This window comes from Protopterus annectens, chromosome 4.part0, assembly GCF_019279795.1.
Source record: "Protopterus annectens isolate FY-2018-M chromosome 4.part0, PAN1.0, whole genome shotgun sequence".
In the NCBI taxonomy this organism is placed as follows: Eukaryota; Metazoa; Chordata; order Ceratodontiformes; family Protopteridae; genus Protopterus; species Protopterus annectens.
In genome coordinates, this window is record NC_056733.1 from 953,402,296 (window position 1) to 953,426,212 (window position 23,917).

General features: G+C 45.5%; 1 protein-coding gene across 1 annotated transcript in view; it reads right to left on the reverse strand.

Annotated features, from left to right (window-relative positions):
• LOC122799695 (ankyrin repeat and KH domain-containing protein 1-like) overlaps nt 1-23,917 on the reverse strand; it is a gene marked incomplete in the record, with an annotated part of 3,928,199 nt that overhangs the window by 3,494,135 nt on the left and 410,147 nt on the right. Inside the window, 1 exon segment of the mRNA XM_044068930.1 lies at nt 14,244-14,400. Within this exon segment, the coding sequence (XP_043924865.1) occupies nt 14,244-14,400 (157 nt within the window).

The window sequence follows — 23,917 nt, forward strand, 5'->3', positions numbered from 1 at the left end:
GTTCCGAAACCCTCCTTGCTGAAGTAATTGCCAGTAGGAAAGCAGTTTTCCATGATAGGTGTTGAAGATCTGCTGTTGCTGCTGGTTCAAATGGAGGGAGTGTCAATTTTTCTAGCACAAAGTTCAAGTCCCATGCTGGTAATGGTGGTTTCCTAGGAGGTTTTACATTCTTGATCCCTCTGAGGAACTGCCTGAGAAGAGGATGCGAAAAGACAGGTGGATCGAGCTGTATTCTGCTGAAATAGCTGATGCATGTATCTTGATGGAGGAATAGGACAGGCCTGTATGTAGAAGCTCTGCCAAGTACTCCAGGATGTTAGCAATATCTATGTTCGACACATCTTTTCCTCTTTCAGTACTCCAAATGACAAACCTTTTCCATTTTCCTGCATAGTTCCTTCTTGTTGAAGGTCTGGGCTTCAAGGATAATGACTTTAACCCTTTGGGATAAGTCTGGGTTAGTTGCTGTTATGTGATGTTCCAGGCAGTCAGTTGCAAGGTTTTTAGGTTTGGGTGCATGATGTTGTAGTTGTTCTGAGTTAACATCAAAGACATCAGCGGTATTGACCACATTCTCCCCTGAGACATGCTCCTCAACCATGGATACCAGTGTTGTCTTGGCCAATTCGAGCTATCAGAATTATCCTTGGACGTTCCTCTTTGATTTTCAGTAGTACCTTGTGCATCAAAGGAAGAGGTGGAAATGCATATGCTGTCAGGCCTTTCCAACTGAAGGATAGAGAGTCCACCTTCCATGCAAGTGGGTGGTATGTCCTTGTGCAGAATTTTTTGAGCTGGTGATTGAGTGGGGATGCGAATAGGTCTATTTGTGGCATTCCCCATTTCTTTGTGATGGCCTTGAAGATGTCCGGGTGTAGCATCCATTCGTGAGCATCCGAGGTGGTTCTGCTTAACATGTCTGCTAGGGTGTTTTCTTTTCCCGGCACAAATATTGCCTGTAACTGGATGTTGTAGCTCAGAGCCATGTTCCAAAGGTCCAGAGTCATCCTGCATAGGGGGTATGAATGAGTGCCTCCCTGTTTGTTGATGTACCACATGACTGTGGTGTTGTCTGTCCTTATCATTAAATGGCCTTCTTTGAGGAATGGTCTGAATTTCTGGATTGCTAGTTTTACTGCCTGCATTTCTTTTTGGTTTATGTGCAGGTGCAGCTGGTCTGGAGTCCACAATCCTTGTATGCATTTGTCCAACATGTGCGCCCCCCAGCCTAGGTCTGAGGCGTCCGTTGTGATGGTTTGGCTTGCTTGAAAGTTGTGGAATGGCAAGCCTGGGTTTGACTGGCATGCTTGAGCCCACCATAGGAACTCTTGTTTCAGGCATGGGATTATTGGAATTTCGGTTTCTAAGCTGTGCCTGTGTTGAGACCATAAATTCTTTAGGTACCACTGTAGCTTTCTCATATGCAGTCTGGCATGGGGTACCAGGATTATGCATGATGCCATGAAGCCCAAGGCCTGCAGTACTTTTCTTGCTGTTAGTTTGTTCTGCTTTGTTAATGCCAAGAAGTAAAGAGGGAGTTGTTCTTGTTTTTCTGCAGTTAGGAATGCCATTTGTTTTACTGTGTCCAATTCCGCACCCAAGAATGTTCTTGTCTGGGATGGTATCAGTCTTGACTTTTAAATTGACTGTGTATCCCAGGGCTTGTAGTAAGCAAATGACTCTTTGTAAATCTGTTGTCAGCTTGCATTTGTTGTCTGCTTGTAACAGGCAGTCGTCCAGGTATGGATAAATTTGGATTCCCTGTAGCCTGCAATGAGCGATTACTGATGCCAGGCATTTTGTGAATACTCTGGGCGCAGTAGATAAGCCAAAGGGCAATGCTGAGAATTGATAATGCTCTGATCCTGCAAGAAATCTGAGGTATCTTCTGCAATTTGGTCGTATGGGGACGTGCAGTTACCAGCCAACACTCCTTGCCCAGCATGGGAAGAAGTTGCTGTAGGGTCAGCATTTTGAATTTTGGGACAATGATGAATGTGTTTAAGACGGACAGATCGAGAATAGGTCTCCAACTTTTCTCTTTTCTTGGTACTAGGAAGAGTCTGGAGTAGAATCCTTTGCCCTGTTCTGTTATTGATACTCTTTCCACAGCTCTCATCTTTGAGAATTGAGCTATCTGCTTTAGAGCTTCTGTTTTTTGATTTGGAGGTAGGTTTGGCATTCCTCTTTTTACTGGTAAGGTGTGGAAGTGGAACCTGTAGCCTTGGTCTATGGTTTGCAAAATCCACTTGTCTTGTGTGATATAGTGCCAATTTTTCGAAAATAAGGCTAACTTTCCGCCTAAAGGTGCTGCTATTTGCTCCCTGGTAGGCGGTGTCAGAGCCAAGTCACTGTGATTGTCCTGTTGGAGTGGCAGTGGTTGTGTCTGTGCCTCGCTGGTTATTGCCTTGCCACTGGCGTCCTCTGTAGGCACCTCCTCTGGATTGATTTCTGCCTCTAGAGCGTCTATTCCTGCCTCTGAGATTTTGAGGAGTCTGGAAAGGACCAATTTTTGGCAGGCCAGTTCCTGCTAAACCTTGGGGGCTGAACCTGTAAAAAATCCTTAACTGTTTGTACAGATTTTGCCTTCTCTTCCATTTTCTTCATTACTTGCTGAGCAGGGGTACCAAATAGACTGGCCTTATCCATAGGAGCATCTAACAGCTTTGCTTTAACATGATCCGGCAAGACCTGTTCTTTCAACCATGCATGCCTTCTTATCACTGTGCCAGTCATGGCTGATCTACATGAAGCCTCCAGTGCATCATAGCCACATTTTAAGGAATGGTTACTAACCTGCTGAATGTTATTCACCATTTCTGAAACATATTTCTTATCTAAGGAGTCATCAGAGGACAGCTTCTTAGTTAACTGATCAAGCATAAACTCTTGGTATTGGATCATATGAAACTGACAGTTTAAAGCTCTAGCTGTGAGAGTTGCAGAGGTGTAAACTTTTTTCCCCCATCTCTCTAAGGACCTGGATTCCCTTTCAGAAGGGAGAGGGTTTGTTGCTGAGGTCGAGGCTACTGCCTTAGGCCCCTGGGATATAGTCTCAGGATCTGCAAGTGGGGCCTTGTATAGGTGGTGATGAGTGTCTGGCACCCTGTAAAATCTATCTGGTTTGGCAGGGGCTGAAGGTAAAGTATCAGGAGCAGTGCAAACATCATTAAATGCATCATCCACAACAGGCAGAACTGGAGGTATAGCTAAGGGCCTATGTTGTGGTAAGTGCAGAAAGGTCCTAAGCCTTTTTCTTGAATCTGAGAAATCTTGTCCCTGCCATTGGAATTGTTCTCTCATGGCATGTAAGGTTTCCCCAAAGGAAAATTCCTCTGGTGGAGAGGCAGATGGAATGGATTCTTCAGCATCGGAATCTTCATGAGTAGAAAAAGGTGCCTCTGGCTGATCTGTAATGTCTGAGTCATCCGAAGAATCAGAGGACACTGGCTCGGGGGGCTCTGCTCTAGGTCTCTTTTCTGGAGGCTGAGAGGCCCTGTCTGGGTGAGATTGGGATCCCCTAATTAAGGATATTAAATTCTCTGCCAGAGTAAGCATTTGTGAACTAGAAGTGGGCCTGTGTGAGGGGGGCTTAGCAGGCACTGATTTAACAGTTTTGGCTGCTTTAGCCCTGGCAAAGGCCTTAATAGACATGGCTGCAGGAGGCCTAGCAGCACCACGTGCTGGGGTAGAGACATCCAAAGGGATGGTGTCTGATAATTCACTAGGAACCACAGTAGTAGGCAAAACTTCAGAGGCCGATTCGACTAAGGTAGCAGGAGCCTCAGTAGTAGTCATGGATTCGGCTAAAGATTGACCCGTTTTCTCGGTTTCGGCCGAAACAGAGACACTCGCGGCTTGCTTAACCGTGGTTTCGGCCGAAACCGCGGACCGCGAGTGTCGGTCTTTTTCTTTGCGTTTTTTAACAATTTGGGTAGTCGGAGGATCCGACGGCATAATGTACGCAAAATCTGAGCCGAAAAACTGTTTCAGCAAACTCCGACCGACGCCTAAGCGTTCGTCGGTTAAAAGAAGCACAGGCTAAACAGGCTGCTACGTCGTGGTCTGGGCCTAAGCAAGGTAGGCAGTAAGAGTGGAAATCTTTATGAGGTATTTGTTTCCCACAAGTTAAACAGTTATTTACTTTTTCTGACATCGGCTGAGGCAAGAAAGAGTCCCCAACGGGGTACTTAGCTTTTAGAAGTCTTCGAAGTAGTATTCGGTAGTAGTAATCTCTGGATCTGACTGACCGGCACTTGCGAACAGCTTCTGCTTCGGGCGCCACGCGGCAAGAAAGACTGAGGAAAATGGCGTCGGCTGATGCCTTTATACCCGAAGACCAGCAGAGATGGCGTCGGGTGAAGTGCGACATCAGCCGAAGCCGGACCCAGACTTTGGAATCCGGCCGACCGAAGGGCTGCCTGACGACAGGACAACCCATTTGTTATGACTGCAGATGCATCCTTGAAGGACATCTAGTCTTAGCTCCTTTGGGTCCCTGTGTAATGACCTCAGGGTCTGCAGCAGGGTTCCTGTACAGGTATTTGAGAGAATCCGGTATTCTGCAGTACCTATCAGGCTTAGCTGGAGCATGGGGCAGGGCATCAGGGGCTAAACTGGATTCAAGGAAAACAATGCGCCACTTCTAGCATAGGTGGGATGGGGCCAGGGATCTGTGCTAGGGCAGGTCCAGAAGTTTTCCAAGTTGTTTGACTGTGGGTAGCCCTGAGATTCTCATTGAAAATGCTTCCTGAGGGAGTGGAGGGTTTCCCTGAAGGAGAGGCCCTTTGGAGGGGAGGCAGAGGGGATGGATTCCTCTGCATCTGAATCCTCAGTTAAGGGCTGTTCCTCTTCAAAGGCAGAATAATCAGATTCCTCAGACTCTTGGTATGTCAATTTCTGTAGAAGGAAGCTTTTTCCTTTTTGGAGTGGGGGGCTTGAGTACCTTTGGTAAGGGAGATCCTCTGTCACTTCAAGCATTTGAGCTTGCGGTGGGGAAGTAGTAAGTAAGATGGTGGCTAGAAGCAAATTTCCTAGAAGTGACCTGGCTTTGAGGCCAGAGAGAATCAGTCTCTGAGAAACTGTAGTCTGAAAAGACGACGTCTTGGTCTAGAATCGGTAGTGCGAATGGCCTCCTGTGAAGCTAGTGTCTGCCACGGCTCCAGACTCAACCAAGGCAGAGCCAGCCAAAGCCTTGGAAGACTAAGTGGATTTGTGTGGCATACCGGATCCTGAAAGGGTCTCGGCAGAGGCCTGCCGAGAAAGCAAGTCTGGCATCAGGGGGGTGCGAAAGCGCCTTACTGTATTCCGGAGAACTGATGACTTGCTTAGCTGTATCGGAAGGCTTAGCCTTGTGTGGCCTGTCTATCTTTACATTTTTTCGGAATACCAGCGGATTGTTGGCTGACAGATGCCATATCGGGATTCTAAAATTGAATACAAAAATTGCCTACAAAGAGCTCTACAGCGAATGGTTCTCCCATTACAGAGGGCACAGAACCGGCAACAAGGAACATCATGGTCTGGGTCTAAACAAGTGATGCAGTAAGAATCCAAGTCTCAGTGTGGGATCGGCTTTCTACAGGTGAGACAATTAACTTTTTCGAACATCAGTTAGAGCAAGAAAAAAAGGGTCCGCAACACAGTACTTAGGTTTAGATGTTTTCTGCTGAATTTCAACTTCTGGTAGCAATTAACCGGCACTCATGCGAACTGCTTCTACTACAGGCTCCACGGCAAGAAAGACTGATGTAATTACGTCAGCTGCCTTGCTTTACAGTACTAACGACCTGAAGTCAGACAACAGCCGGCGCACAAAAACATTGACTCTGGTATTCGGGGCCGGCCTAGGACTACCACAGCAGGGATAACCCACAGGTGATGACTGCAACAGCGAAACACTAAGAACATCTCTTCAGAGCGACCACTGCCAGGATAGTAAAGTTTCAACAGGTATTTAGAGCTCTCCACTACCCTCCAACACCCAAATGCCTTTAAAGGTGCTAGAAGCAGAGAATCTGGGATCAAAGATGCAAAACCCCAATATGTCCACAAACAACGAAAATTCCAGTTGTGTTGAGTAATCTTATCATAGCAGTAGATGTTCAAATAATCACTGCTGCATTTAGCCATAGCTATACATGTTACATCCTACCAAGGTAACAGTTCATAGGTTAGTACTAAGCTAACTGCCCTTGTGAGCCATTTTTAGCCTAGCCAGTTATCCCTTGTGAGACTCAAACCCTGCACCTTGCGTTTATAAGGCAAACACCTTAACCATTAGGCCACCCTCCCAATCCCAGTTGCCAGTTACCAAAGTTTCAGGGCACCTTCAGCTGACCAAAGAGAAGTTCGAACACCAAGCTCTTCAGAGGTTTCCTGCCAAATAAGGAGGTTGAACCTCAAAAGGACAATGCTAGGAACGTCCACACCCTGGCTTAAAAACGCACAAAAACAAGGGGGGGTGGAGGAAGGGAGACAGTACTGCAACAGTGATCATTCAAACATTTACTGACAAATTTACAAATACAACTGTACTAAATGCACCACACTGATTAATGTTAAAATAGCCTTATGTTTATGGTTTGATTACCCTAGCTTATTACATTTGGGAGGTGGAAGAAGAGTCCAGGAGGCCCATGGAAAATGGTCCAAGCGAAGCCCGACCTTGACCTACAGAAATAATCAAGCTTGTAGTGCTTTGAAAAAACTATATACAGAAGACCAAGTAGCAGCTTTTAGAATTCAACCCTTTCCAGAAAGAAGCAGGTGAAGCCAAGGATCTGCCAGAATGGGCCTGGACCCTGGTGGAACAGTTTAATTATGGCAAGTTCAACAAAAGGTTAGCCTTAGACAACAATTTTCAAACAAAACTTGACACACTGTCCCTTCTTACCCTCACAAGAAATGAAGTACTGATCCAAAGACATAAGACTTAGTTGTCAAAATATTACCAGAGTTACCTGCCTACATCCATGGAATGGAAAATCTCTCCATCATTCTTAGATTAAGGAAAGAAAAAGGGGAGATGGGTAGTTCAGCTTAAAAGTAAACTGACACCACTCTACGCATAAAAAGTAGTCTTTCCATAACATTCCACCTGTGTTGTTCATCTTCGTTCATTCATTACTGATGGATTATTGGTTCCGTCCTCGGAACAGAGCCAGCCAAATATCAAGCTAGTGTCAGCCAAAAACTCTTAAGGCAAGGTCCTACCTAGAATGCTCTGCTCCCTGTTAACTCCAATAGAGTTAAGTTGATAGATAAAAGTTGAGGCTACCTCTGATCATTAACAGACCTACAATGGAGTATATGCGATCAACCAGGAACCACCTGAGGGGGGCGGAGGGTGGGAAGTAATGAATGAACGAAAACCAACACAGATGGAGTGTCATGGTAAGACATAACTTCTTTATCTGATGCTGTTCACCTTCGTTCATTCCTTACTGATGGGACAGAGTCCCCAGCTACCTGTATCCCTGGGTGGCCCCCATGGAAGGACATTCCTGAGCACTATGGAGCCAAAAGAAGCTCTACCTCTGGAGGCAAAGTCCAATTTGTAATGAAGAATAAAGGTATGAGGTTTGGCCCAAGTTGCAGCTGACCAAATACTGAGGGAAGCCTTAGCATGGAAAACTGCTGAAGCTGCCACAGACCTTGTAGAATGCGCTTTCACTCTGCGGCAAAGTGACGTTTTTGTTATAAAGGTAATAAAATTTCTCAACCATGAAGCCAATGTAACTTTTGAAACAGAATGACCTCAGATAGGTCCAGAAAAGGCCAGAAACTGTCTTATTTATGGGTAGATTTTGTTCTGTCCAAATAAAAAATCTTATTTGCCTATGAACATCCAAGGTGTGCAAGCAATACTATCCCTTGTTAGAGTGGTTAGTAAAGAACACTGGAAGATCAGATTGGTTGACAGACCACTCTGACACCACTTTTTGTAAAACAAGAATTAGTTCTCAGCGATACCCTATCCTTATGGAAGATAAGATAGGGAGATTTGATGCATAAGGCTTCAAGTTCTAACAAGCATCTGACCAATGTGATTCCAATCAGAATCAAGATTTCCAAGAGACGTTTTACATCACATGAAGACGCAGGTTCAAATGGGTGAGCTGTTAGAGCTTGCAGAACCAAGGCTAAATCCCAAGGTTGTACTGGTTCTCTAAAGGGAGGTTTTAAGTGGATAACCCCCTTCAAGAAAGTTTTACAGAGTCTGTGGTATAAGCAAAAAATCCTGAAAACCAATGTGAAAATTTGAGATGGCAGCTAAATGCACACGAATAGTAGAGGCAGACACCCCAGAGTGGAAAAGATGCGATAAGTAATCCAAAACCACTGAAACTGGAGCTGACAAGGGGTCTAACTGTTTATTCGCTGCCCAAAGAGAAAGCCTTTTCCATTTACAGAGATAGATTAGTCTGGTGAACTATTTATGAGATGCAATAAGAATATTGCTTACAGGGGATGAGAGGTTTTCCTGCCTGGCAATCATTGGAAATGGAGAAACCAAGCTGTCAGTTTCAGGGTTGTTAGATTGGGGCGAGTCAGACCCTCTGGATGGGAGATCAATGTTGTGGATGGATTGAGAATCCACGGTTGATCTAGCAGGTGAGGCCAGAGGAAGGGGAACCAGACTTGTCGAGGCCAATATGGAGCAATGAGGATCACTGCTTTTCAACTGTCGTGCTTTCTTCAGAAATTGGGAGATGAGGGGAAGAGGAGGGTAAGCATAAAGTAGACCTGAGGGCCAAGCATGAACTACAGCATCTCTTGGTGACTGCCCCACTGGGGGGGGGGGGGGGGGGTCAGGGCAAAATAGTTGCTGCACTTCTAGTTGGTTGGGGAGGCAAATAGGTCGCAGCAAGACTGGCCCCAGCAGTTGAAGATTCTTGCCGATATCATAGGATTGAGGGACCACTCGTGAGGTTGTAGAAGGCACCTGCTCAATTTGTCCACTTTCATGTTGGAGCTCCCAGGAATGTGCAGTGCAATTAGAAAGTGGATGGAAGCCATCACCCATTGCCATATTCTCAAGGCCTCTCAGCTTAACAGGCAAGATCTGGTGCCCCCTTGCTTGCTGATGTACCAAACCACTGACATGTCAGATTGGATCGCAATAGTCCCTGACGGAAGGATGGAATGAAATGCTTGCAATGCTAGTAGTACCGCCCTCAGTTCAAGAACACTGATATGCAAAAGGGCCTCTGTCTCCAACCAGGTGTCTTGGATAGAGTTTCCCTTACATAGCCCCCTCCCCACTCCCATCAGGGAGGCGACCATGGTTTTCAGTTGATGGGGGCTGAAGGGGCAAGACCATTGTTGGGGATTTCGAAACATCCACCAGAGTAAATCTTGCTTGCATCTCTGAGTTACACTTATTTGAAGAGAGAAAGGATGTTGTAGAGAATACCACTGAGTGAGAAGTAACCACTGAAGGAGCCTCACGGGGAATTTGGCTAGAGGAACAATGGTGATCAAGGCTGCCACTGACCGATGGAGCGGGAGACTTGTGATGATACAGCAGCAGCTGAACCTGTTGCCTTATTCTTTAAAGCCTGTGGTCCGGAAGAGATGCTGTGCAATTTCTCATGTCCAACAGTACTCCTATGAATTCCAAAGACTAAGCTGGGGTCGTGTTGGACTTCTCCCAGTTTATAGTGATTCTCAGGCTTTGTGCTGTGAAGACAGTGTAGTGCAGGGCTTCTTCCAGTAGACGATTGGTGGGGCAGTGAGGAGCCAGTCTAGATACAGAAACGCCTGGAATCCTTGAAGTCGCAGAGGAGCGACGACCACGGCCATGCATTTGGTGAACACTCTGGGGGCTGTAGAGAGACTGAAGGGCAGTGCTTGAAATTGGTAGGGACTGGCTCCTATGTGGAAGCAGAGGTATCATCTTGAGCGTTTGTCCATTTTTATGTGGTAATACGCATCTTGAAGATCTACAGAGCACATCCAATCGTCTTCCTCCAGAAGAGGAAGGATAGACTGAACTGTGACCATCCAGAATTTCATTGTTTTTACAAAATTGTTCAGTGTGCAGAGGTTCAGAATTGGACTCAAGTCCCATCTTTTTTGGCACTAAAAAGAACCTTGAGTAAAAAACAGATCCTATCTGGTCTGGGGGAACCGTCTGGATGACTCTCTTGTAGCAGCTTTTGGATTTCATGTGCTGCCTCCCTTTGACTGGGTAGGACGTCAGGTAATACACTGGATGAGATTGGACCAAGGAAGGGGACTACAATAGCCTCTGGATGTTATCCATTGTACCAAAGAGTCGGTGGTTATATTTCGCCAGGCAGCGGGGTACAAGGAAAAATGACCCCCAACCACTTCCAGAGTTGAGCAGTCGGGCAACACTTCAAGAGCACTAACAAGGTTGGTTAGAGAACAAATCTCTGGAAACCCAGTTTCGTGAACCTCCTCTGCCCCGAAAAGTGAGTCTTCTATTGGAGTTTCCCCCCTCTGCCTCTATGGGAGAACTCGGCACATGTGCCATGGAAAAGAGCCCTGTGATTTGATGTGCCACATCTTCCTGCTCCTCCGACTCCTGAAGTAGAAACACTGAGGAGTGGAGTGCGACACCAATGGCAGATGGGTTTCTGTTTGCACCTTGCTAACGTATATTTCGCTTTAGGGCCAAACAAAGAAGTGGCCTTGATGGGGGCATTCATGAAAGAAGCCTTAAAGGAGTCTGCAAAGGTGCATCCAAGCATGTCTGGTGACTATACCCGCACCTGCCGCTCTAGCCGCTCCTTCCATTGTGAGAAATAAGTTGCATGGAAGAAATTGGAAATGGACTCTAGGGTGGCTGAAAAGCCACGTTGTCACAGACCTAGTCAGAATCAGCTCCTACCAAGGTTTCAGAGAGTTGGTTAATAAGATCCCTCTAAAGTTTGGTAAAGTGTGCCAAATAGTTCAAAGACCTTACAGCGAAGGTCGATGAAGTAAACGCACGCTTCCCTAGTCTATCACCTGGAACTCCTTGCTGGGCGGATGGACAGTTTCATGCTCTTCTGCCAAATCCTTCTTGGCTGCAGCCACCATCACCATGGCATCTACTGGAAGACCTCGTGACCAATGGGGATGCTCAGCTGGGTGCGATAAGACCATCAGGCCTCCATGGTATTGCTTCCAGGGTGTCATCGGCTGGCAGGGTAACCCAGGAGGTAGGAGGCCAGGCACGAAAGGCCTGCAAGAATACGGATTCCTCAGAGGAAGGATTTGAGGACTTCCAGTCAGCCCTCTGTCCAAGGATCTAGAGGATGTTAGCAAAGGACACCTCAGAGGGTTACCATGGAGACCCTTCCCTGCATCAAAATCCCTATCTTCAGTCAATGGCTCCTTAGTTGAGTCCATGTGCTTCCTCTTGCACGATGCTTTGCGGGATACTACCTCAGTGGGAGGAGAAACCAGAGTCCCTTGTGCCCAGTGTCCAGCAGTTTTGGCTTGTGAGAACTGCGGCACAGAGGGGGGAGAGGACTCAGACATGTGGGGTTTCCCAGTGGAGACAAGCACCCTCTCCATAGCCTGGAAAGCCAGCCCACCCAAGACGGGATGGGAGCCTAGAACAAAGCACAACAACCTCAGAACCGGGGTCACACCCTGCTCCAACGAGCCAAACCCCCAGACCAGGAGTCTCAAGAGGACTGAAGCACGAGGGGGAGAATTCCTGGAGGGTGCATAGAAAAAAAAAAAAAAGGCGTGGAACCAAGAATACCCTCCCCCACAGCACAGCCACTGGCCTGAGAAGAGCCCGATGCCTAGTGAAAGGCCACAAAGACTGCTACAGTTCCAAAGTGAGATTCATAACTGGAGTCTGAGGAAGGGAAGCTGCTGTCAGAGTAATTGGCTTCGATACTTGGGTGGAAGTCGAAGGAGGAGTGTACGTTGGAGTTTGAAGAGATGCATGTTCACCTGAGGGAGGGAACGTAGACTTCGACGAGTGAGAGACCTCTGGCCACAAGCAACTGGTCACCAAGCCACAACACATCTTGCTCAGAGAGGCTCCTGGTCGATCTCAGAGACCTGAGGGAGATTCTGATCTTTCTACAAAAGGACTATATTGGCTACCAAAAAATGGATCCAAGGAAGGAGAGTACTTGGTCCTTACTAATTCGAGAAGTGCAGAGCCCAGCACCGACGTCTGCACCAAAAAAAACAGTGTGGAAGTAGTCTGCGCAGTCAGCGCCATAGAAGTTGAAGGTGTCTGCACCGAAGGGTACGGTGCCATCGAGTAAAGTGCTGCACCAGTAACCAAGACGGTGCTGAAAAAAATTGCACCGAAGAACATGTCAGTGCCAAAAGTGTCTGCACCGTGGAGGACAGTAATGTCATACTCTGAGCCAAAGGGGATTGCACCAACAGTGCCAAAGGGGACTGTACCTGCATGGACGGTACCGGTAAGGGCTGTGACGGAATTGGAGTTTTAATTGTCTGCATCGGGAACTCCGGTGCCGGTGTTAAGGACATGGCTGGAGCCAGAATCAGCTGGGGAAAGTGCAGAGCCTGGAGCAGACAGCGTCACAGCTGGCAGCATCGTACTGGTTATTTTCACCCTCTTATAAGTAAACTCCCTATGATCTCCAGAGGGAGATTAAGAGAGCGACCTCAATGAGGAAGAGCAAGAACGCCTCTTACGGGGTTTAGCAGGAGGGGTGAAGCCCTCTGGCCCAGAAATAGCCTCTCAGACTTGAGAACACCTTTCAAGATTAAATTTTTTCTCTTGTTAAGAGTCCTGGTCGAAAAGTTTCTATAAATCCCACACAGGGATTCACAGTAACGTGGGAGACAGACAACAGACACAAGTCATGGCCATTGGAAAGTGGCAACTTACGGCCACAATCCTTACACTGCTTAAAACCAACGCTACTTTTCTCATCAGACAATGATGTGGAGAACAGTACAAAAAAAGTAGAGGAAAGGCTACCCAAAAGGGTGAGAGAGAAAGGAGGATTACCAACGATGGTGATGAAGAATTACCTTAAAGGTAAAAAAAAAGGTAATAAAAAGAGAAATAAAGTAAAGGGAGAGAGTCTTAAGTATACGATAGGGTAGGAGAATATTACCAGAAACTGTTTAAAAACTTTAAAGTAGAAACAATTTATAAAACATTAAAAAAAATTAGACACTTGGCTGAAGAGAGTGGCTTGACACAGCTGTACAGCAACATGGCAAACGAGATATGAGGTAACAGGGAGCAGAGCATTCTGGGTAGGACCTTGGCTCGAGAGTTTTTCGCTGATGCAAGCTTGATATTTGGCCGGCTCGATTCAGAGGACAGAACAGATAACCCATCAGTAAGAAATGAATGAAGATAATCACCAGATTGATTAGTTCTCAAAAGAAACCCTGCCTCTGTGGAAAAGGAGACCAGGCAGACTCATAAGAGCTTGCGACTCCCTTCTTCCAGAGGTCACAGGATTCAGAAGTCAGTGGGAGGTCACAAGAATCTGAAGTCACCAGGAACAGCTCTCGGACTTCCAGTTTTGGAAGACAAATGAAGGCAGACATATGATCAGTTGATCATGACACTAATGACTGAAAACCTTGCTTGATGTAAAAATACTTGACTGCCTTAATATGATTTTTAAAAATCACAAAACAGTGCAACTTAAAGATATTTAATGAACTATGAAAAGGGGAGCAATTTATAGGGTTAAACTTTTAGACCAGTAAGGAAAAACCCTCCATGGGCTACTTATCTGGCTAATTAGTGGGCCAGCCAATGAACTTGGATCACTATCAATTATATAGCTATGCACACTGCAAGACACGATCAATCTGAAGATGGTATGAACATGGAAGACTAAGTTAACTGACATACCTCTTACACCACCAATGTCCTAGCACTTCACATGCTCTGGGAAGGTAAAGCTCTGTAGGTTGGGTCAGTCAGTCCGGCAACTCGCAGATGCACTTTTCTCATATATTTTTGTTCCCTCACAGAGTGGCTACTGACTTGGAAAAGCTTTGCAATTGTTGGAAGTTTAGTATTTTTTGGTTACCAACCTGCAGATCACAAAAACTAGGACAGCAACAGTAGACGCTATGAACACTGAAGTATGGTACTACAAGCAACAATGTCTAAAATCAAAGAAATAAACTTAACAGATCTTTAAAAGGACAGCCTGCCCTAAGCTTTATACAGTAATTTTGCAGCAATGTCCATTTATGCCTCCTTAAGAATAAAACATTTTAAAAAAAACATTTTACAGTTTCATTAAATATGTACTTACTTATCAGTCTGTCCTGCATTTATATTGTTCTCTGCTCTCATTCGTGTTAACGCAGCAGCAGCTTCATCCAATGCACAGCTGACGGAGGATGTAAGTCTTCTGAGCACCTCGGGATCTGCGAAGGCTTTACCATCGGCAGTAGACAATTTACCAATTCCTTTCACATTTTGACAATCAGGTTAGTAACAAAATTGCAAAAAGGTAAGGGAGGGGAAAACAAAAACGGATGTTAGTTTCAAGCACATGCCTCGTTAGTCAAACACATGCAGATACAAATGACTATCAGTAAGGATTCAAGGGAACATCTGTCATCCACATTGCTTGGCTACAAAATCCCTGCAGAAATAACCCAATGAATGCTTCAAGGCAACATACCATACCCAAATAATTCTATAACAAAACTGCTTTTAAACAAGTGTTTGAGATGGAATTCAGAGTGCTGGAATCTGCGCCAAACTCCTTGTAATGCACATACAATTACTAGAAGAAAAAAAGCTTAAACTGTTTTAACAGTTCGTCAGAGTAAGACTTCATAATACAAAGCACTACACGTTGAATCTTCAGTTGGGCTTTGATCTTAAAAAAACAAGCAGCTTTTAATTACAGAAATCTACCTTCTTGTTCCATGATCACATGCAAAGCAATATCAATAAAACCAATCAAAAACTAAGCAGGCTATAGAAAAACATTTAAGCACACCCACAAAATTACTCTAGCCAAAACCTACCTTCTGCCCTCTCTAGTCTATGCAGCAATTCTGACCAATTTACAATCCTTCATAAAACAAATGTGGAAGCTGCTACAACAAAATTGCCAAGTTTGCTACTAATGTTTTCTCCTTTACCCATGATTGTAAAGGTCTGCATACCCTTCGTGGGCTGACCTCTCCTACAGTCAACTTGTAACGATACATAAAATCATACACAAACCATCAGCCTGTCCAGCTCTTACTCCTTTAAGCAACATACATTTCCCTAAAAGGGCTCTTAAAAACAAGACAAAACTCACAATTAAGAAAACAAATCCACTGGATGAAGCATATACTTGTACTCCGCAGCAAAAAATGGAAAATTATGTACTTACCACAACCTGGCATCTGTGTGATCCTACATCACTACTCCTCACTCTTGGATCAGAGTTCCCAGCTACCCTGAATCCTGGGCAGCCTCATGGAATGACATACCTAACTGTGGCGCCAAAGGAAGCCCTGTTCCTGGAGATAATGTCAAGCTTGTAGTGATTGACAGTGTGCGAAGACCAGGTGGGTCTGGCACAAATGTCATCTATGGAATGACGGGCAGCTGACGTAGCCACTGACCTAGTGGAATGAGCTCTGACTGGACATAGCAAGGATAAGCCTTTGGATGAATAGGCAAAGGAAATGCACATCGAAATCCAACAGGAAATAGTTATTTTGGAAACCATCTGACCCTTTCCTGTTGAGAGACCACCACAACAGCTGGTCACAACTGTGGAAAGAAGTTTTCTTACCGTAACGTTCCATGTTTGTTGTCCTTCATCTTGCCTTCCTTCTCCGTTTGGGTTCGGAGCTGAATTCTGCTCAGACTCAGCCACACACGATAGCTCAAAAAGTCTGGACTGGCTCGAGGCTAACCCCTATCCCAACATGCCTAGCATTAGCTACACATCTCGTCTGTGATGACAAACCACTAGATAAAGCAGGTAAAACAAGAATCAATTAAAAAATTTACCATAGCAGATAATCCCCTTGTAACAGGAAGGAGGTATAACAAGGGAGGGGCCAAAGCTTATCTAAGCAGCTGGGGTGACAGCAGAAACTCAGCCAGTGTAGCCAAAAAAAAAAAAAAAAAAAAAAAAAAAAGGAAATCCTCTCCATCATCCAGAAAGAGGGAAGGAAGGAGGGACACAAGAAAGAAGGTGAGATGAACATAAACAAACATGAAACGTTATGGTAAAAACAACTTTTGTGTTACGTTGTCCCTATCTCGCCTTCCTTCTGTTTGGGACAGCATCCCCAGCACCTAAATCCTGGGTGGCTCACTGGAAAAAACTCTTCTGGACCGTGGAACAAAAAGATGCCCTGCTCCAGGAAGCAACATCCACTTTGTAATGAGTAATGAAGGTATGGGGGGGTTAAGCCCATGTTGCTGCCGCACAGACAGAACCTAGAGATTGACTACCTCTATCGCTTTTCAATTTAGACAAAGACCTAGTCGAGTGTCCTCTAATCTTCCCTGGGATTTTCATGTTTCATGACTCAAATATATGTGATGATGTTCGAAAGCCACTTTGACAAGGTTACGTTTGAAACCCGAGAACCTTGCTTCTTCTCTGAAAAGGATATAAATTGGTCAGATTTTCTAATGTCCTTGGTTCTATGTAAATAAAAACAAAGCTGCCTATGAACATCCAATTGATGGAACTTGTACTCTGCCTTGTTGCCATAGTTGGGGAACAAAACAGGAAGTTCTATGGACCGATTCAAACTGTACTCTGAATATACTCTGGGCAAAAAGGAAGGGTCACTTCTGAGAAAGACTTTCTTTGGAAAATTAAATAAGGAGGGCGAATGGAAAGTGCCTGCAACTCTGAAACATGCCTGGCTGATGTTAATGGCAATCAAAAGGGTTTTCCATGACAAAACACTTAAGGACAAGAAGCTGGCTCAAAGGAGAGGAAGAATTAGAGCTGCTAAAAATAAATTTTAATCCCACGGAGAGGGAGGTTCTGTTATTGGGGGGGGGGGTCTTAACAGGGCAGTACCTTGTAAGAAGGCCTTGCACAGTTGTGGCATGATGTTAGAATCAGTGTCCTAAGTGAAAATTGGAAATGGCAGCCAGTTGCACCCGAATCATATCTGCTCCTTGTTCAAAGGTTTCAGCCAAAAAAAAAAAGAATCTTAGAATTAGGTGCAGTAAACAGATCAATATCATTCTTTTTTGCCAAATAAGAGAACCTCTTCCATTTACTAGCATAAAGTTTTCTGGTAGTGGGTTTTTGAGAAAAAACAAAAGTGTGTTTAACCGCAGGGGAGATTTCTGGAAGCCTGGCTAGGACTGGAAGTGGAGAAACCAAGCTGTCAGCTTGAGAGTTTGAATGGAGGGGTGGGGAGCATCTGACTAATGTGTCAGGAGGTCTGGAACTGGGTCTAGAATCCCAGGTTCCTACTGCAGGTGATGCCAAACTAACAGAAACCATATCTGATGAGGCTAGTAGGGGGCAATAAGGATCAATTTGCAACCCAACAATTTTACTTTCTGAAGAACTTTGGGAATTAGAGACAATTGGGGGGGGGCATAAAGCAGTCCCAGGACAAATCGTGAACAAGTACATCCCTGGGTGACTGTCACGGTGGTGGGACTAGGGCAAATTAGCTGCTGCATTTGTTGTTTAGGGGAGTGGCAGAGATAACACAGCATGGCTGGCCCCATCTGCGAAAAATCAGATCCACAATTTCCTGTTTCAGGGGCCACTCGTGAGGCATAAGTATTGCCCTGCTGAGCTTGTCTGCTATCACGTTGGATTTCCCCGGAATGTGTGTCGCAATCAGAAAACGTTGGTAAGACATAGCCCATTGTCATACTCTTACAGCCTCCCGACGCAAGGGTATGACCTGGTTCCTCCCCGTTTGCGGATATACCACACCACTGACATTGTCAGTCTTTATTGCTACATTCCCTGAAGGAAGAGTCTTGATGTGCTTGCAACGCCAGGAGCACCACCCTCCTCTCCAGGACACTGATGTGCAAATGGTACTCGTCTGGTTGCCAAGTCCCTTGAACAGTCTGCCCCAGAAACTGACCCCCCCCCCATCCGGGAGCATCCATGGTCACTGCGGCTACCGGCTGGGGTTCAGGAACAGTCTGCCTAGGGTGACCTGGGGGGAGTAGAGCAACCACTGCAGATCCCTTTCTGCAAGACTCTTATTGAACTCAGGTGCGACACTGGTAGATCCTGGAATGACAATTGAGTGAAAAGGAGCCACTGCAGAATTCTCATATTGAAGCGTGTCACAGGGACCAGAGTAATTGCTGCTGACATAGAACCGAAGACCTTCAGTACGTACCATGCCTGAATTCTTGTTTTTGTCATCAATACAGAGACTTCTTGATGAATGGCAGAGACACTCTCTTGAGGAAGCCTCATGATGTCTCTTGTATTTAATTCTGCCCTTATAAAGTAGTTTTGTACCTACCATAAATGTAGATGTTAGAGTGTATACCCTGCTGCAGTCACACTTGGGTTATCGTGTCGTCAGGCGGTCCCACAGTCTGCCTGAATTCCAAAGTCTTGGTCCGGTGTCTGTTGCTGTCGCTTCTTCCCTGATGTCACTGCGCCAGGGGTATACAAGAGGCATCAGACTCAATTTTCTTCAGTTCTTCTTGCCCCAGATCTCAGGTGCCCCCCCAAAAGATGGTCAGTAGATAGTACCAATAATAAAAACTTAGCACCAACAAAACATCCCTCCAGCTATAAGCAAATACACCACAAAGGTTGTATCAGATTTTAAGGTATTGAAAGGTTTTAGTTAGGTCAGAGGGGATGGAGGGAGGGTAACCTGGACTGCAGCAGGGTATACACTCTAACATCTACATTTATGGTGGGTACAACACTGTACTGTGTTCATAGTGTTACCCTGCTGCAGTCATCACACTTGGGTAGAATCCCAAAGCTAAGGATGGGAGGTGGAGTCAAACAGGGTTAGAGGAGGCTAGAAGGCCCTGCAAAACTGCAGTGGCGAAGCCTGCTCTAGTCTTAGAGTAAAGGGGTAAGTGATCGTGTTTGGTGAAGGTGTGCACTCCACTCCAAGTTGCAGCTTCCAGAATATCCTTGGTTGGCACCCCCCTGAGGAAGGCTATAGATGTAGCTGCTGCCCTGGTGGAGTGGGGCCTTATGCTAGCAGGAACTGGTTTTCCATGATGGGTGTAGCAAAAACGTATGCAATGTCCTATCAATTTGGAAATGGTCTGTTTTGAGATGGCCTTTCCTTGTGATGCTGTGGCATAGGATACAAAACTGTCAGATTTTCTGAAAGCCTTAGTTTTATCTAAGTAGTAACGTAGTTGCCTGTGAATGTCCAAGGAATGCAGGAGTTTTTCTCCTTTGTTCTGTGGATTTGGAAAGAAGGTTGGCAAGTGGATGGTTTGATTTAGAGCCACACTGGATACCACCTTTGGCATAAAGGAGGGGTTAGTTCGTAGAGAAACTCTGTCTTGATGAAAAATGAGGAAAGGCTCTACTGCCATTAGTGCCTGTAGCTCTGAAACTCTTCTGGCTGAAGTAACTGCTAGCAGCAGGGCAGTCTTCCATGATACAAACTTTAAGTCAGCTGAGAAAGCTGGCAGCACAAGTTTTTCCAGAACAAAATTTAGGTCCCAAGTTGGTGTTGGTGCTCTCCTGGGAGGCCTAATGTTTTTTACCCCTCTGAGATGCTGCCTTAGAAGTGGATGTGAAAATAATGGAGGATCCGTGTTGTAGTGAGCTAAAACAGCAGAGTCGTGGATTTTAATAGACGAAAAAGAAAGCCCTTTGTGTAACATCTCCATTAAATATTGTAGAATCTGAGGTATGTCCGGCTGAAGGGTATTTTGGCCTTTAGCTTGGTTCCAGGCACAAAATCTTTTCCATTTGTCTGAGTAGGCTTTCCTGGTGCAGGGCCTCCTGGCCTCCAGAATGACATCCATAACAGCTTGTGAAAGAGGGGCTGGCTGGTTACTTAGGTGATGTGCCATGCAGCCAAATTTAAGGTTTTGAGCTGGCTGTGTAGAATCTGACTGCCTTGCTGTGTGAGTAGATGAGGAATTTGTGGTAAAATCCATGGTGGGCCCTGGGCCATGTTCCTTTGTAGTGGGTACCAGTGCTGGCCTGGCCAGTCCGGGGCAATGAGTATCATTTGAGGTCTCTCCATCCTGACTTTCAGCAGCACCTTTGAGAAGGGGCAATGGAAGAAAGGCATATACTGTCAGCATTTTCCAACTGAATGAGAGTGCGTCCACTTTCTGAGCTTGATGGTGAAATGTCCTTGTGCAAAATTTTGAAGGCTGGTAGTTTTGGGGGTCAGCAAACAGGTCTATGTCTGGGCGCCCCCATTTTTGGGTTATTGCAAATACTTGTGGATCCAGTTTCCACTCGTGGGGATCCATGATGTTTCTGCTTAGGTCGTCTGCCAATGTGTTACTTTTTCCTGGCAGGAATTGAGCTTGTAATTGAACTTGGTAAGCCAGTGCTGTGTTCCACAAGGTCATTGCTTGCCTGCATAGAGGGTAGGTGTGTGTACCCCCCCTTGTTTGTTTATGTACCACATTACTGTGGTGTTGTCTGTTCCTTATTATAAGCTGTCCTGGATGTGGGAGGTCCTTGAAGGCTGTCAGAGCATTCTGTACAGCTAGCATTTCTTTTTGATTGATGTGCAGATTCCTTTAATCTGCAGTCCATATGCCTTGAACGCACCGTCCTGCCATGTGTGCCCCCCAGGCATAGTCCAATGCATCTGCTGTCATAGTTTGCCTGGCTGGGGGTAAGGTGAAAGGGTGACCCCTTGAGGTGACATGCCTGTGACCACCATAGAAACTCCTGTTGAAGACAGGGAATGAGAGGTATCATCGTTTCCAAGCTGTGGCTGTGTTGAGTCCATATGCTTTTCAGGTACCATTGTAATTTCCTCATATGCAGTTTTGCAAATGGTATTAGTAGTATGCAAGATGCCATGAAGCCCAAGGCCTGCAGAATTTTTCATGCAGGGAGTTGGGTCTTTGTTGCCATTATTTTGAAGTATTGAGTTAGTTGTAGTTGTTTGTCTGGCGTCAGATAAGCCAACTGTGCCGTTGTATTCAAGCTGGCACCCAGGAATGTCATTTTGTGAGGGCACTAGTTTTGATTGCTTTTCGTTTACTATGTACCCTAGGCAACTTGGGTGTTTTACAAAAGTCAGATGTTGTAAGAGAATGTCCTTGCTTTCTGCTTGGATGAGGCAGTCGTCCAGGTATGGGTATATTTGAATTCCTCTTTTTCTGCAGTATGCAGTTACTGGTGCCAGGCATTTTGTGAAGACCCTGCGTGCAGTAGATAAGCCAAAGGGCAGCGCAGAGAATTGGTAATGGGTTGAACCTGCAATGAAACGGAGGCATCTTCTGCAATTCTGTCTGATAGGGACATGCAGGTATGCCTCCTTGAGGTCCAACGTTACTAGCCAAGCCTTTCTTGCCCAACATGGGAAGAAGCTGCTGTAGTGTTAGCATCTAGTACTTGCAAGAAGGTGTTTAGAATTGAAAGGTCCAGAATGGGTCTCCAAGCATTGTCCTTTCTGGGGACTAGAAAGAGCCTTGAGTAAAATCCTTGGCCTTGCTCCTGTGTAGGTACCAGTTGAATGGCTCATGTCCATGAGCTGTAATTTGTTTTTGTGCCTCTGCCCATTGATTTTGTGGCAAGTTTGGCATTCCTTTTATCCTTGGCAAGGTGTGGAAATGGAATCTGTATCCTTGTGAGATGTCTAGGACCCATTTGTCCTTTGTGACGATGCGCCAGTTGTCTATAAAAAATGCTAATTTTCCTACCAAGGGAGCTGCCAAGAGAATTTTGCTTGGCAGTTTGAGATTTAAGTCATTGTGTTGGTCTTCTAGTAGTTTGGAACCTGTCTTCTCCTCCCTTCTGTGTTGCAGTGCCCCATTGGCGAGGTTTGTAAGGGATTTGTGCTTGTCCTCTGCTCCTGGGGAGTCTGTAGGTTCATAGGTTAGTACTAAGCTAACTGCCCTTGCGAGTCATTTTAAGCCTAGCCAATTATCCATTGAGAGACTCAAACCCTGCACCTTGTGTTTGTAAGGCAAACACCTTAACCATTAGGCCACCCTCCCAACCCTGTATTTACCCCTCTGTGGTCTGTCAGAAGCTGGAAAGGACCAATTTTTTGCTGGCCAATTTCTGCTGAAGCGTGGGGGTTTGTACCTGTAAGAAATTTTTGACAGTCTGCATAGATTTTGCCTTATCCTCCATTTTCTTTAAAACCTCTTCTGCTTTTACCCCAAATAAGACATCCTGCTATAAGGGTGCATCTAGTAACTTTGCTTTAACATGATCAGGCAGAGTTTTTTTCCTTTAACCAAGCATGCCTACGTATAACAGACCCAGTAACAGCTGCTCTACAGGAAGCTTCCAAGGAATCAAATCCACATTGTAAAGTATGTTTGCCCACCTGTTCAGTTGCATGCAACAGATCCTGCATTTCTTTGAATTCAGACTGTTGAGGGTGCATGTTCATCTTTTGTTTTATTTGAGACATTAGGAATTGCTGGTATTTCAGCATATGAAATTGACAATTTAGTGCTCTCATAGCTAGAGTAGCAGAGGTGTAAACCTTCTTTTGCCACCTATCTAATGCTCTGGAGTCCCTTTCAGAGGGTACAGGATTTTTAGCCATAGAAACCTTAGCCCCTTTGGGACCCTGAGAGATTGTCTCTGGATCAGCAACAGGGCTTTTGTAAAGGAATGCGCGAGTCAGGCATTATCTGGTTTGGCTGGAGCAGGAGGCAGAGAATCTGGATTGAGACTAGATTCTAAGTAAACATCATCCACAATGTCTAAAACTGGAGGGATTGCAAGTGGTCTGTGCTGGGGGAGTAAAAGAAAAGTAGTTTTGTACCTACCATAAATGTAGATGTTAGAGTGCTAATACAGCTGCAGTCATAACAGATGGGTTTTCCTGCCGTCAGGCGGGTCCTCGGTCGGCCGAATTCCAAAGTCTAGGTCCGGCGTCGGATGCCGTTGCTTCTTCCCTGACATCAGTGCGACAGGGGTATAAAGGAACCAGCAGACACCATTTTCTTCAGTTTTTCTTGCCCCAGATGTCAGGTGCACCCAGAAGGAAGGATGTAATAATGCAATGCAATATAATCAAAAAACAGTAGTTGGCAAGCAAATACACCATAAAAGAATACCCCCATGAGGTTGTATGTGGGGGTGTTAACCATTAGGCCTGTCCCAAGAGGGGAAGGAGGGAGGGAAACCTGGACTGCAGCTGTATTAGCACTCTAACATCTACATTTATGGTAGGTACAAAACTGTACTATGTTCATCGTGCATACAGCTGCAGTCATAACAGATGGGTAGAATCCCAAAGCTAATAAAGGGTGGAAGGTACTAAGTGGAACTAGGCGGAGCCAGGATGCCCTGCAAGACTGCAGTGGCAAAGCCCGCTCTAGATTTGGAGTATAATGGTAGGTAATGGTGCTTGGAGAAAGTATGGACAGAACTCCAAGTGGCTGCTTCCAAAATATCTTTGGTAGGAACCCCCCTGAGGAAAGCTGCAGACGTAGCTGTGGCCCTTGTGGAGTGAGATCTGATGCCTGTAGGTACAGTTTTACCATGAAGAGAGTAACAAAAGCGTATGCAGTGGGCTATCCATTTTGAGATTGTCTGTTTGGAAATAGGCTTCCCTTGAGCACCTACAGCATAGGATACAAAGAGTTGCTCTGATTTTCTGAAAGTCTTTGTTCTGTCCAAATAATAACGGAGCTGTCTGTGAAAGTCCAAGGAATGTAATAACCTCTCCCCTTTGTTTTGTGGATTAGGGTAAAAGGTAGGTAAGTGGATAGCCTGATTCAAGGCTACCCTGGATACTACCTTTGGCATAAAGGAAGGATTGGTTCGTAAGGAAACTCTGTCCTGATGGAAAATGATGAAAGGCTGCACAGCCATGA